Source organism: Phaenicophaeus curvirostris, chromosome 16, assembly GCF_032191515.1.
Source record: "Phaenicophaeus curvirostris isolate KB17595 chromosome 16, BPBGC_Pcur_1.0, whole genome shotgun sequence".
Classification (NCBI taxonomy): domain Eukaryota; kingdom Metazoa; phylum Chordata; class Aves; order Cuculiformes; family Cuculidae; genus Phaenicophaeus; species Phaenicophaeus curvirostris.
Genome location: NC_091407.1, coordinates 16,578,721 through 16,593,123, shown reverse-complemented (window position 1 = coordinate 16,593,123; position 14,403 = coordinate 16,578,721). Strand labels below are relative to the sequence as shown.

The 14,403-nt window shown below is 42.1% G+C and overlaps 1 protein-coding gene across 1 annotated transcript in view; it reads right to left on the bottom strand.

Annotated features, from left to right (window-relative positions):
- IFT140 (intraflagellar transport 140) overlaps positions 1-14,403 on the bottom strand; it is an 83,957-nt gene that overhangs the window by 56,832 nt on the left and 12,722 nt on the right. Inside the window, exons 7-15 of the mRNA XM_069870033.1 lie at positions 14,003-14,109; positions 12,739-12,887; positions 9,240-9,443; positions 8,819-8,891; positions 7,290-7,381; positions 6,310-6,437; positions 4,618-4,735; positions 4,070-4,197; positions 1,210-1,357 (exon numbers count right to left, since the gene is read on the bottom strand). Of these exons, the coding sequence (XP_069726134.1) occupies positions 1,210-1,357; positions 4,070-4,197; positions 4,618-4,735; positions 6,310-6,437; positions 7,290-7,381; positions 8,819-8,891; positions 9,240-9,443; positions 12,739-12,887; positions 14,003-14,109 (1,147 nt within the window). The remainder of the gene's footprint in view (positions 1-1,209; positions 1,358-4,069; positions 4,198-4,617; positions 4,736-6,309; positions 6,438-7,289; positions 7,382-8,818; positions 8,892-9,239; positions 9,444-12,738; positions 12,888-14,002; positions 14,110-14,403) is intronic.

Genomic DNA, 14,403 nt, shown 5'->3' with positions numbered 1-14,403 from the left:
CTGGTGATTCTATGTTTTTCTGTTTAAATTCCACAAGATTTCTGTTATAATTTCAGCAGCTCACTGCTTTGAGTTCCCAGGGAATACACCAGCCAGTTAAAAATAGTTTCTGTAACAGCTTAAATATTGACCCGGCTCAAGTTAAAATGAAGCATTTATTTCCAACTGAAGTTAATCAGACTTCCCACTTCTTAAAGGAGAAAAACACAGTTAAAAGTTCTGTTGAATAAGGGCCAAAAATTAAGTTGCACTCTTTTAATATCTTTTTATTTTTCAGCTTTCCACAGAAGCCAAACATTGTTATTTGTTTGCATTAAGAATATTAGGTCTAAGTGTTCCTCTCTTTGCTAGAAGACCCTAGCAAGGCCTTTATCTGTATTCTATTCCTCCTTCCTACACCTTCCCTTAATTTACCTAAGGTCATTCCAACCAAAAGAAACAAAGAGCTTTCCATCTCTAATTGGAAGAGTTTTAATTAAAATCAACTTTAAATCAACATGGCCATTCCAAATAATGGGACATTTATGAAGGAGACAGTGCCATACAAACAAAATGGTGAGAATTCTGCAAGCACAATACCAGGGGAAATGGGAAAGAATTGATGGTCATATTACAGAAATCTTTGATTAGATCATTTCTGATCAATAAAAATGAAATCTTTTTTCTAACATAAAAAAAAGACAGTAAGGGATAATTTGAGAGGTACAATGTCCATCCAGAAAGGCAGAAGGTGGTAAAAACAGAGTGGGAAGGGTGTAATTCACCATTCTTTTTAACAGTAGAGTCCTATTATGCTATCAAATTAATTCTTGCTGCTGTAATTGGACTCAAGATATAAAATCTGCATTATCTTTTAAAGCTGAGAATAAATAGCAAGCCTCTAGATTAACAATTCAGACAATAACGTCACCTGAAATACTGTAGTCTAGATATAAGCTTGCACCATAATCATCCTCAGAATTCTGGCACTGATAAAGAAATCACATCTTTATCTTCCACACTTTATGCAAGCTAAACAAAAAGTTACCGTCATTAGACTATCCGAGGCCACAGACACCAAACACATCATTTTGCTACTCATCTTTGTACAAGATAACGCATACTACCCTCTCCCACATCCTTAATGAAGTACAAATCATTTATTACTTGGACAGGGAGAACCCTGTATAAAGCAAGGTATAACAAAATAAAGAAACAAAAAGACCGTACTGCGCTCTCCGTCTGGCTTTTCTTCTGGTCTGTAGACTCTAGGCCTGTTTCAAGAATTGCTTCACATACAAAAAGTCTTGGCTCGCTCTGGTCCCAGAAGTGGCAGGCAGGGATGTGACTGTGCAACTCTGGATACTCCACAACAGATCTACCAAAAGATAAGAAAAAATTGTTGAAAGGAAGACAAAATAATTCTGGACCATTCCACTGAATGCAAACAGAGGACTGACCAAGGCATAATTTTCAGATGGTGATCGGTTTGCTGTACCAGTACCTCTAGATCATGACATTAACCATATACATCTTCCTTCCTCCTAACACTATACCTGACAGTGCCACTTCAGTTCCTTCTGTATAACCATGACCACAGGACATGATTTCTTCGCTATGAGAAGAGGGAAAGCCCTGGCCCAGGTTGCCCAGGGAAGCTGTAGCTGCCCCATACCTGGAGATGTTCAAGGCCAGGCTGGATGGGGCTTGGAGCTCCTGATCCAGTGGGAGGTGTCCCTGCCCATGGCAGGGGCTGGAACTGGATGGGTTTTAAGGTCCCTTCCAACTCAAATTATTCTATGAACTATTCTGTGATTCTATGACATAAAGTGTTTTCATAGAAAAGAAGCTGGTACTGCCACAAATACAAACAGGCCTCAAAATCTGCCTCCACTGAGACTGCGTGTCCTGCAGAAATGCTTGAACATCATTCAAATGACCTACCTTAGTGACCATTACTGGTGTAGGTGCTGACACGTGGGGAATACCTCAGCTCTGTCTTATAGAATTACAGACTGGTTTGCGTGCGAAGAGACATCAAAGCCCATCCAGTCCCACCCATGCCATGGGCAGGGACACCTCCCACTGGATCAGGGGCTCCAAGCGCCATCCAACCTGCCCTTGAACACCTCCAGGGAAGGGGCAGCCACCACTGCTCTTGCCAACCTGGGCCAGGACCTCCCCACCCTCACAGCAAAATATTTCTCCCTAATATCTCATCTCAATCTCTCCTCTTTCAGCTAAAAACTGGTCCCCTTCATCCTATCCCTGCATTCCTTCCTGTGTTTTTTTTTTTATGGCCTGCCTCCAGGTGCTTCTGGCCAGCACTGCTACAAATGCCCAGCCAAGGTAAGGATGGTGTGAGTGCACTGATGGGCATTTAGATGAGCAGTAAAGAGAGAGTTTCTAGCACACAGGCCAGTCCAGCTCAGCAGCAGTCATAAGAGACCACAACCAGACAACTGAGATTAAACTGAAGGAGAAAAGCAAGCGAATTAGTTTATATTCTCAGGCAACAGCACTCTCTCTACTCAGAGTTCAGCCCAGAGCACGTAGCATGACTGATGACTTGACCTGCTGAACTACCCAGTGCTCTGGACCTGCAGAACCAGACTATTTTAGTAAAGGCTTCAGATTCTTCTGAAAATATACAGAACAGAAATAGTTGTCACATTTTAGAAGAGAGAAACCAAAGATATCATGAAAACACGTTTCTCCTTTGCTGTCACCACTTAAGGGTAGACTCTTTTGGGAGGGCTGGAGGCACGTTAAGGGAGAAATTCTAAGGGATGCAGCAATACACAGTCCTATCCATGCCACTGAGCTCAAAAGAAATTACCTGTAAACTGAAAAACGGTATTTATGTAAAAAATTGGGAGTGTTCAGATTCTGCCTCAGGAGGAGAGAGAAAGAGAGAAGGGGGAGACTCATACCTTACTATTATTTTCTGGTGAATTTACTCATTCCCATTTCAAGATGCTCTAAAGTGAAGTACAGATAAACGGGTTATTTACGCCCACACCATCCAGAATTTAAACATTGGTGGAATAGTATTACTGATATGTAGTGGCCTCTGTTGGGCTACACAAGATACTACACTTGAAAACAACTTTCTCACAACTCTATATTACACTCGTTGCATAATCGACCAGGAAATGAGGCCCTAAATTTGCACTGTCCTTAGTTTTTGATGAGCTGGGTAGTTTCTTCTGGTTTTCAGCAATAAGGAGATTAAATCCTTTTTTGCTTATAACATTTATAGCAGACAGTTGCTAAAAAAGCAAACCACCTTCTATTCTAATGCTGGTTTTAATTAAGAAAAATATAGTCAGAAAACTTGTTGTAAATCCAAGTGGGAATTCGGACCTTGAAATTCCACCATACTTCCATAAGAATTCCTAGTTCAGCATTTCGCTGCCTTCACCACAGAACAGTGTGGATGAGAGCAAAGCCATCAGTTTGAAGCAGACATTGGATTGGACTTAAATAACGTTTTTCTCGGAAGAGCTTCAGAATATCCTCTTTCCAGTTCCTACCACATAAACTCTTCATGGAAGAGTAGCTTTCCAAGATTTTCCAAGATGTTTCTTTACTTTGAGATCAGGATCCTGATTCCAATCACATAACACCTCTATGCATACTCGCTCAACACCCAACTGTCCTCCCCTCAGAGGCTTCATGACCCAGATCTACCACATATCTAGTAACTCTCACTGCATTTCAATCCCATGAATTTGTCCAGTGCCTCCAGGAACCCTCCTTTCATCATATCTACCTTTCTTTGGGAAGGAGTTCCTTAGCTCAGCAGCATGGGGTCTGAACAACAGCTGCCTCCTGCTTATTTTAAGCTTCCTTTCTGATACCCTCATCTGACACTTTCCAGTTAATGCATTGTAAGAGGCAGAGATGTGGGCTGATCCACACACAATGCACCAGTTTTAAAGAGTTCTTTAGAAATAAAATAATCAAAGCTGTTCAAGTTCCTACACAAAGACAGAGGAATACCAGTATCAAGGTGTTGCTCGTCTTCATAAGGCAGATTTCTACTTTAAGTCCAAAGGTAGTAAGTCTTGAAATACAAGCTTCTTACTTGTCAGTGCCTTGTCCAGAAGGCAACTTCTCTCTACCATTTCCCTGTTCAGCCTTGAAATCAAAAAGTGTAACTTTGTCCATTTCGACATCATAGAAACAGATCTTGGAATCAATCTTCCCGTCTGCCTACAAGAAGGAAAAACAAAAGTAGCTGAAGCACACAGTCAAAAAAGTGAAAGGGTAGAGTTCAGGTGGTGTGTTCATCTCATCCCATCCACACTCTTGGTTTTGTTTACTGATAATCACACAAGAACATTGTTTGCTGATTTTCTGTTCTAGCAAGTTAGCCTTGGAGTAGCTTTTGAAACTGAAATACTGCTTCCTTTTCTGTGCTGTTCTTCTCACCACATGTACAAAACCTTAATGTACGTTACTGTTAGTGTTCAGCTACACGCTTGGACGTGACATTTCAAGATGCAATACACTGCACAGGACATGTAGGCTTATTTCTGAGAAGTGCATCTTTCCTTTTCAGTAATCTTGAACCACACCAGTCTGAAACTGGTGGTCAGGTCTTAGGGCCGTAAGGGAAGAGCTTCACCTCACCTTGCTAACGAGGATGCTGACTTTATTGCCATTAGCATTGCACTTGACAGACGCGATGCCTCCAAGGCCAGGAAACAGCTCAGAGAAATTCTTGCTATTGCAGTGCACTTTTGCCTCTCTGTGGAAAGGAATAAACGTAAATCACACACTGGAAGCAACTGGCAACATGCATCAGCCGAAACATTTTTCAAATGATAGGTAAGACTTTTCAAAACAAACTGTTTCTGCCTTCAGACATCACAGCCCCAGGCTCAGGCTTCCTCTCTAGAGAGCTGTGATCTGTCTGTCTTTCAGGAAGAAGTTAATGAGACAGTCTTTCCTTAATCAATCAGCAAGAAGCAGCTTCAGTGCTCCTAAAAGATTTCCAAAACAAGGCTACAGAGCAAGAACATCCTACCAGAATTCTGAATGTACAGGTCTGGTTTTCCTGCATAATAAAGTTGAACAGTACCATGACTGCTGAACATAGCCTGTCACATAAAAGCTCTGCATACAGAAAACACACGGGGCAGCAGAAGTAAAGAAATGTCATTGGGGGTGGACATTGGACGGAGGTTCCAAAAGCCTGTCTCATTCACATATGTAACACCTACCCTAACCCCACCCCGGCTTTTTTTATCTCAAACAAATCTTACTGCCAGGATAGACACAAATGCAGTGATCGTTCAGCAACAAAGAGGACAAATCTCATTAATTGAAAGAATGCAACAGAAAGAAGTGATAGTAATTTAGACTCATAATACAATCCCATGGAAAAAAAATCTTTGATTCTGTAAAAATAACATTCTTTGGTTACACACTTATTCTAAGCTAACTTTCCTTGCTTTGAAATCAAAGAGCGTTATGCTGTTATTGTTTAAGAAGGGGCATTTTAATTACTAGACAAAAATTTAGAAATTTAGCATACAGGAGTTAAGCTACTTTTCATCCACCATCAAACATCATAATCTGAGATTCATGCTAGTTACAACCTGCAAACATCCAGTAACCTTCAAGTCATGTCCCATGTGGAATTTGTGACATCTCAACACAAGTAACGAGCTTCTAAGTGGGTAACTAACTAGACGTTAACATTCCTCTGGTGACAGCGTGTAAGGAAGAAGAGAATCCATTTCAGGCTTGAGGTTTGACGGGTTTTCAAAACTACAATTGTCATTAGCAGATAAATTTTTGAACAGAAAGTCATGCCATGCACAGACCTCCTTCAGATCCCAACTGTTTGTCAGCCTCGGTTCAAACAAAGTAAAACTTCTCTAGCCTAACCAGGAGGAAGAACAGGGCATTCACAGCTCTAAGTTCACTTCTTCCATGGATTCTCTGAATTAAGATTGTTGATTTACAAGGAAATACAAAACCTAGTAGGTTTTTTTCTTTATTTCAACTCTTCTGAGATTAAAGTCTTGTTCAAGTTATCAGCAGAAACATGTGACATCCTTGTCTTGATCTTCCATAAATTCTCCACCCACTTTCAAAGGCACACTCTTTTAAAAATTATCATTATTGTTACCCATTTCAAGATTTGCCCAATAATTCCACAGATTTAGGGATTGGCCATCAGTTCACAGAGGCTGCAGGTATTGTCTGATGATTCAAAGTGGCTATTGTTTTTCATCAGACCAAAACCAACTGAAGATTCGCCCCTAAAATATACACTAACTTATAAACAGATGAATTTAAAAAGCTTATTAATACCTGCGAGAGAGATCAAAGATTTTAAAGTGAGCCAAATCAGTTCCCACAGCCAGGAAATTTCCGCAGACATCCAAGAGGCACGGATTCCCCTCTGCTTCAGAGAACACCAGTAGCTGTTTAACTGTGCCCTGGGAAGAAAGGCTTAACATCAGGTTTGTATATTCGGAGTCTAACGAGAAGGGATTCCTTTTGTCACAAAGTAACCAATTGCTGAACTTCCGTGAGAGACAAGTCTCTATCAGCAAAATGATAGAAACTACACACACACACGTATGCGGGCTCTAAAATGCAATCTCTGTTTCTGGCTGAAAAGTGGATGTATAGCCTCCAAAAAAGTCTGACTTAGAGGTATCCTTCTGCAACAATATCCTCTTCAAGAACACAACTTGTCCCAACCAGGAGGGACACAGGAACACAGATCCCTGAAATCCCTGTAATACACAGCTGTGAAAATCCATACATTAATTAAATCAGTCCTTATTGTGATAAATCCCACCCATTCACAAATACCTTATTTATTTCTTAAACATAACTATGTATCACAGGACTCTGATAATTAGGTTCCTCTTCCGGGCTCTCATGGACCAGCAGAGGCTGCAAAGGTTAAGCAAAAGATTTTGCAGGAGCACACAGAATGTGCAAAGAGTATTTTTGATCCAGTATGTTTATTTTCCTGGCAACAATACACCGACACGTATTCTGCCTGCAAGCAATTTTGATCCTCTTAAAGCTTGGCCCTTAGAGATTTCTGTTTTCTTTCATGCTTACTGATCAGTTACAGCGCAGCAGCATTTAAAGTGAGAGACTTTTCAAAGATCACAAGACCTCAAAGATCTTTCTGCTGAAATACTCAAAATACCTTTTCTTTGACAAAGATAAAGTTAACAGATCTACAAATCCCACTTAACTTTTAAGCTGTAACAGCAATCATTGAAAACAATAAGGCACATTTGTCACTTCATGATTTCATCAGCCCTTACCTGCCAAGTGTGAACCTGGACTCGATGCGGCCCAACTGTGTACAGATTTTCTCCATGCAGGGACACAACAGGAGAGTCACAAAGAAAAGAGCCTGGAACAATCACAATGAAGCCATCATTACAATAAACCGATTTTTTTGAAGTAAAAAAAAAGGGAATTTTGACTTAAAGCATTCCATTGCACTAAAGCCCTTTTTCAATCTGTTGGTCTCTACTGATTCCCAAAGGTCCTGGTTTGCAGCCTTCTTACATTCTGCCACTACAATCAAAAGCTGACTCGAAAACAAGTGCTTTGTACATTCTGCACATGAAAACAAGCGGGAGAGCAAGGAGAAGAGTTGATATGAGGAGTAAAAGAATGAAAGACTAGAGCAATGTGAGGTTCCGTTAAGAGAATTCCTTCTTTCCTTCATTGAAGCACAACAGATAAAGGAATCTGTCAGAAAAGGAGAGTGGCTCTTAAATAATTTCATGAACATTGCAGACTGTTGGGACGTTGGTGGTAACCATGCACTGATACAGAGTGGGGAAGTTAAATAATTACAGACAAAATAGGCCACCTCTCAGAAAACACTTGATGGGTCTTAAAAGGCAAAGCCTACATTTTCAAGAGTCTGGATGGGATTTATGGAATTCTGCACTAACCGCTTCTCAAAGCAGAAATATTTAGGGAGAATGTATCATAGAAAAATCTTGACTTGGCTGTCCACACACAATTTATGGAACAGATCTTCCTGACAACTGGGACTAAAACCCAACCTTCCCAGCGCCTGTGTAAGTGCTATGTAACATGGGTTACTCTTTCTCCCAAACCAAACAGAAAAGCCTCTCATAGCCACCACTGTCCACTGTCTGTGAACAGCAACAGGAGCTTTGGCTGCAAAAGTAGGAAAAAGGCTCTGTTATCCATCAACTGTTGGAATTATTTGCTTAAAACACAAAAAGAAGAGGCCTTCTCCCCATATCATGTTTTGCACCGGGCCCTGTATGATACGCTAGCTCCGAGGATACTTTTCAAGTCTAGGTGTGACGGCCAGGTACACATCCAACCGGTGGGAAACAGCAACATGATGCTTGGTTGTGTCAAGGGCAGTCATACCCCTGGATGCCTTAGGAACTCTAGGAACAAAGTACATTTAGCCTCTAGGTATTTCCTGGGTTGGGTTGTGGCTAAACAGAGGTTAGGAGGATATGCATTTTAATTTTATGCCTACAGATGCACATCACCTTTGCTTTTCCTTCTCTTGCCACACTGCTGCTCACACATTCTGAGGTAACCCCATACATTATATCCCAGCGAACTTAGTGAACAAAGCACAGAGCTAGGGGCTGGTATTTGGTTTTGTTGATTATTTTTATACCCTAACCTTTCAATTCTGCAAAATGGGAATATGAAGTCTAATCAGTGTTTAATAATACTTTTTAACTTGCACTTGTGAGTATAGTCCACCAGCTATCGAGAATGAAGGCAACACACAAATTTTGAAGAAGAGAACAATTGCAACTCTGATCAGTGTTCCAAGTCCTACCTGCACTTCTAAAGGTATCTCCTGAGCACTCAAAGACAGTAACTTGCTTCCCATTCCAGAACACTACAGCATCCTAAAGCAATCACAAGAAACGAAAGAATATATAAAATGGATTTCTTTTGAAATCATAAAGAAATTTGTGCAATAACACAGCAAGACCTTCCACAGAATAGCCATCATTTGCTTCTTCCTCCGTACATTGAGCTGGAAGGCTTTTGGCAACTCAAAAGGTCTCTGCCGGGCACCCAAAGAAGAATCAAGTCCCTGTGCTATCTGAAAATCAGCTCCACCACAGCATCACTGTTACTATCGTAACTGTACATGCTTTATACAATAAATTGAAATATCGAAGAATATTAAAGGCTTAGAAAGCCTTGTCTCCATACACCTAGCCAGGCAAACGATGAAATAAATTAAAAACCTTAGTAGCGAAGACTCCATTAGCATTCATCTCAACACGAAGACTGTGGGTGGCTCCTGTGCTGAAGTTGGTCACATTAAACAGGCTGGGAGACACCTGCACAACAGCCACTTGCTGATGAAAATGAGCCAGCATGGTCTGCTCACTCAGGATCACCACGGAGCTGACGATGTTCACTGCCAGCAGGTTTTTTCGGGACCCCCACTGCACAAAAAGGGACGAGCAAACATTAATAAAAAGGCTTATTCTATGATTCGACATTACGCTCAGTCTGTGAGGTCTCTGCTTCCCTCAAAGCAATCTGAAGTTTCAGGTTAATTTCCTGACGCTGGTATTCCTGCAAGCACAGCTTTCCAACAACACTGATCTAAATAATTGTGTTTGGAAAGAATTTAACTTTATTCAAGAGCACAATCTAAGAAACAAAGTTATTTTTCATGGTTTGCTTTTTAATGGTGCTTAGTTATAATTAACGAGACACTCTGCTGCACAATAGATAGAAACCAAATGGTTCGGGTCGGAAGGGAACTTAAAACCCGTCCAGCTCCAAACCCCTGCCATGGTCAGGGACACCTCCCCCTGGATCAGGGGCTCCAAGCCCCATGCAGCCTGGCCTTGAACACCTCCAGGGATGGGGCAGCCACCACTGCTCTGGCCAACCTGGGCCAGGGCCTCCCTACCCTCACAGCAAAACATTTCTCCCTAAGATCTCATCTCAATCTCCCCTCTTCAGCTTAAAACCATTCCTCTTCGTCCTGTCCCCACCCTCCCCGATCAAGAGCCCCTCCCCAGCTTTCCTGGAGCCCCTTTCAGCACTGGAAGCTGCTCTAAGGTCTCCAAAGTACCTTCTCCAGGCTGAACAACCCCAACTCTCTCAGCCTGTCCTCGTACAGGACGTGCTCCAGCCCTCAGATCATCTCCGTGGCCTCCTCTGGACTCGCTCCAACAGCTCCATGTCCTTCCTGTGCTGAGGACTCCAGAGCTGAACGCAGGACTCCAGATGAGCCAGAGTGCATTTCCCAACCACCTCTGTTTTGACACCACATAATCAGCTTGAAAAAGGTGAGGTTGGCCAGGAGTCAAATGCAGGCCTTTGACGTCACTATGGTACACGGCTTTCTATTCTGAGCTTTTCACAGTAATACAGAAATTGATAGAAATTACCAAAAGATTTCGTGTCACAATTTTACAAATATTTTACAAAGTATATTTTGGAATGCAGGTATTACAATAAAAAATAATCTAGAATTTCCATAACTAAAGACAGCTTTATAAGATGAGATAAACCTGCAGTGATTGTTGACAATTGTTTGGCAATGCTTTTGTTTACGCTAACAAACATTGGAAACAAGGTGCTATTTCTGGACAGAACTCCATATCCTGTTATCTCGAGTGCTTGAACGGGCAAACTGACATAAACACCTACATGTCTTCCCTTCCCTCAGCGTGTTAGCAGATGTACAATACACTAACACTCACTATTGCCCATGTCCTGGATCTTTGGTTGCTGAAGCAGCTTAATAAAAGATTCCAATTCTCAACTTTAATAGCACTTTTTGTTTTAATTGTGTAAGTAGGATTCCAATACAGACCCTTGCTGTGTGCTAACCGAGAGCAAGCAAACGCCACTGCTGTTTAAATCCTTTCCACTCTTACGTGAAACCAGACTAAAATAAAAAAAAAAACCTACTTGCTCCTGAAAAGCATCAGATATTTGTTTGACTTTCATTCTTTCCAAAAAATAACAGGTATTGTGCCCCCCAGGGGTCCATACCAGGCCCAGTCTTGTTCAACATCCACACCAACGGCCTGGAGGAGGGGATGAAGCGCACCCTCAGCACGTTTGCTGTTGACAGCAAAAAGGGAGGAGTGGCTGACCCACCAAAGGCTGCGCTGCCATCCAGGAAGACCGGGACAGGCTGGAGAGTCGGGCAGAGAGGAACCTAATGCAGTTCAACACAGGCAAGGGCAGAGTCCTGCACCTCAGGAAGAAGAACTCCCTGCACCAGTATAAGTTGGCAGCTGACCAGCTGGAAAGCAGCTCCACAGAGAAGAACCTGGGTGGACACCATCAGCCAGCAATGTGCCCCTGTGCCCAAGAAGGCCAAGGGTGTCCTGGGGTACACGGAGAAAAGTGTGGCCAGCAGGGCAACAGGGGTTAACCTCCCCCTGCACTCTGCCCAAGGAAGAGTTCTGCGTCCAGTTTTGGGCTCTCCAGCTCCAGAAAAACATGGAACAACTGAAGAGAGTCTATTGGAGGCCACAGAGATGACAAGGGAACTGGAAGATCTCTCTTCGGAGGAGAGCTTGAGGGATCTGGGTCTGTTTAGCCTGGAGAAGAGAAGACTAAGAGCTCACCCTGCTTTAGCAGGGGTTTGGACTGAATGAGCTCCAGACGTCCCTTCCCCACCCTGACCATTCTCCAATTCTGTGATCACGCTTGCATATTAAGCACAGCAACAGAATAACGTAAGAGAAACTGTAAAAAAACTGGGGAAAACACTTAAATAATGGGATATAACAAACAAAAAAAATACCGGAGAACCTAAAAGCACAAGCTCTGCCTTTTTAGCAGAATGGTGGTGGTCGAAGCAGCTAAGTCTTTGTTCATGTAAAACTTTTAAAATTTAAATTTACTGTTTTAATGCTAAGCATTTCCCTTTTGCATAGATCAAAATGCTACTCATTACAGAGTGACAGCATTCAAGCTTACAGTGACAAACAAAAAGATTTCAAATGAATAAAAATGCTGCACCCTGACACTTAACAGACAATGGGTTAAAAATAAATATTATAACACTATATATTGTCATAACCTTCAGCACTAAAAATATTGTAAATAATAACAGAAATGTTTTAAAGCATTGGTTTTGAAAATCTGCAAGAGAAAACTCATCATCCACATCTACCCTGACACTGCCACACATTACCTAGCAAACAAGAAACATTTTCTGACAAAAGCCGTAGTAAAACCATGTTTGTGTGTGAAAATACAGTATTTCCTTCAAGACGGCACATCTCCTTGCCAAAGAATATTTGAGTGTAAATACAGCTTTTTATTTTCACAGCTGCCAAGTACCTGGGAAAGTGACCAAAGAGAAGAAAATTATCTACAAATAAAATCAGACATTAAGTCTTATTTGCTTCCTTGCTGTTTTAATAAATTTATGTCAATTTGACATTTCTGACAATCTATCCTTATCTTTATTTATCTTCTCTCTATCTCCCAGACAGATGCATTTGCATTTCAGTGCTGTCTTGCTGAGCTCGTCAGCCCCACCCATCACAGAACTGCGACAAACGGGTAATATTTCCGCTCAGTTCAATTTTCAAAGTTACTTGACCCTGATGGTTTCTCTTCCTTCTTCTGCAGGAGGACCAGCCTCTCCTGGCACACATATCTGCATGACAGCAATCATATTCATCTGTTTCACAATGATGATCTTTTCACCTAACTTTTGTGAAGTCTAGCAGGCAAGGAGACTCTTTCCTGTCTTACCTTTATCTGAGTGATGTTGCCTTCGAGTTCCGTAGGTGCCTGGAGCTTCCACTTCTCCTTGCCCTCTAAAGCCCATACGCTCTGATCAGATCCTGCGGCTTTCCTCCACATCGCTATTCTTCCTTTGTTAGTACCAGCAGCTAAGAGACCTGCCGTTCACAAAACTTTTAGGCATTTTTTATCTTAAACCTCAGAAAAACAACCCCATGTCGGACAGAGTAGGAGGCAGCCCAGCTCTGGTTTTAAGGGACTGAGAAGCCCCTTTCTAGCAGCACCCATTTCTTTGCCTTCCTGCAAACCAGCACCCTAGTCCTGAATTGAAGAAACCTTCTGGAAAAACACATGGTAAGGTCCATTTGCTAAGCTACCAGATGAGTTTGTCTGATGCATTTAGAAGAGACAGAAATAGATAGACAGCAACCTTCCAGTACCTGAAAGGGGCTACAAGAAAGCTGGGGAGGGGCAGTTCACAAAGGCTTGTGGTGATAGGATGAGGGGCAACAAGGATAAACTGGAGGGAGCAGGTATAGACTAGACATAAGGAGAAACTTCTTCACGAAGAGAGTGGTGAGGCCCTGGAACAGGTTGCCCAGGGAGGCTGTGGCTGCTCCATCCCTGGAGGGGTTCAAGGCCAGGTTGGATGGGCCTTGGGCAGCCTGATCCAGTGGGAGTTGTCCCTGCCCATGGCAGGGTTGTTGCAATTGGATGATCTTTCAGGTCCCTTCCAACCCAAACTATTCTATGATTCTATAATGATTTTAATTTTTTTTTTAATAGTTGGTTTTGTAGTCACCATGGAAAAATCCCCATTAAAAACCATTCTAACAGACACTCACTGTGTCTACATGTGCAAACAAGGTGATGTGCAGGAGTAGCTCAATAAAAAACAATAGTTGTAAGGACCTAACGTCCATGCTGTCCATGTTCAGCAAGTTCTACTTTGCCTTAGCTCTAGTGCGGGCTTGCAGACTGAACGCCCACACATTACGTGTACTCCTGGAGTACTTGTACCAGTCTAGTTTCATCAAAGGGAATCCAGCTTGTGTGCCAGGAGACAACTCCACACTGAGACAAAGCGTGGTGAGCATCAACTGATCTCATCACACCTTCAGAAGCACATTCCTGATATGAACTAAAATGCTTCTGCTTCATGCTGTTACTGAAATCCCCATGACAAACATACTGAAGTGACTACAGGACACTGAGGGCTGAGGTTTGACAAGGTTTAGAATCCAGAGATCGCAGCTGCCACATTATTTCTCACCTTTAGCACTGCAGTAAGAAACACAGTTAAGACATTCTCCTCCATCAAAGCCAAATCGCACATCTGGGGAGAGCACATAGTTCTCATCTCGGTCCAAATCCCAGAACCTAAGGCACAAAAAACAAGAGTGTTAACAATGCTTTTCCTTCCAGGTGTCTTGCTAAACACAGACAATAGGATGCTGTACATGGCATTAATTTGCTATTTCCATCGTGCCCAGGTCATTCAATTTTTAAAATTAAATTGCCAGCAGCTGCCTGTGGAATGTGACTTTCTTAACAACTTCCTTCCTTTTCCTATGACTTTTTAATATGCTGCAAGTTTTGAGATCTTCTCTATGAAGAAAGGAGTTGGAGGCAAACTCACCTCTAAGAAGAAAAGAAAAGAAGCGAGATCTAGTT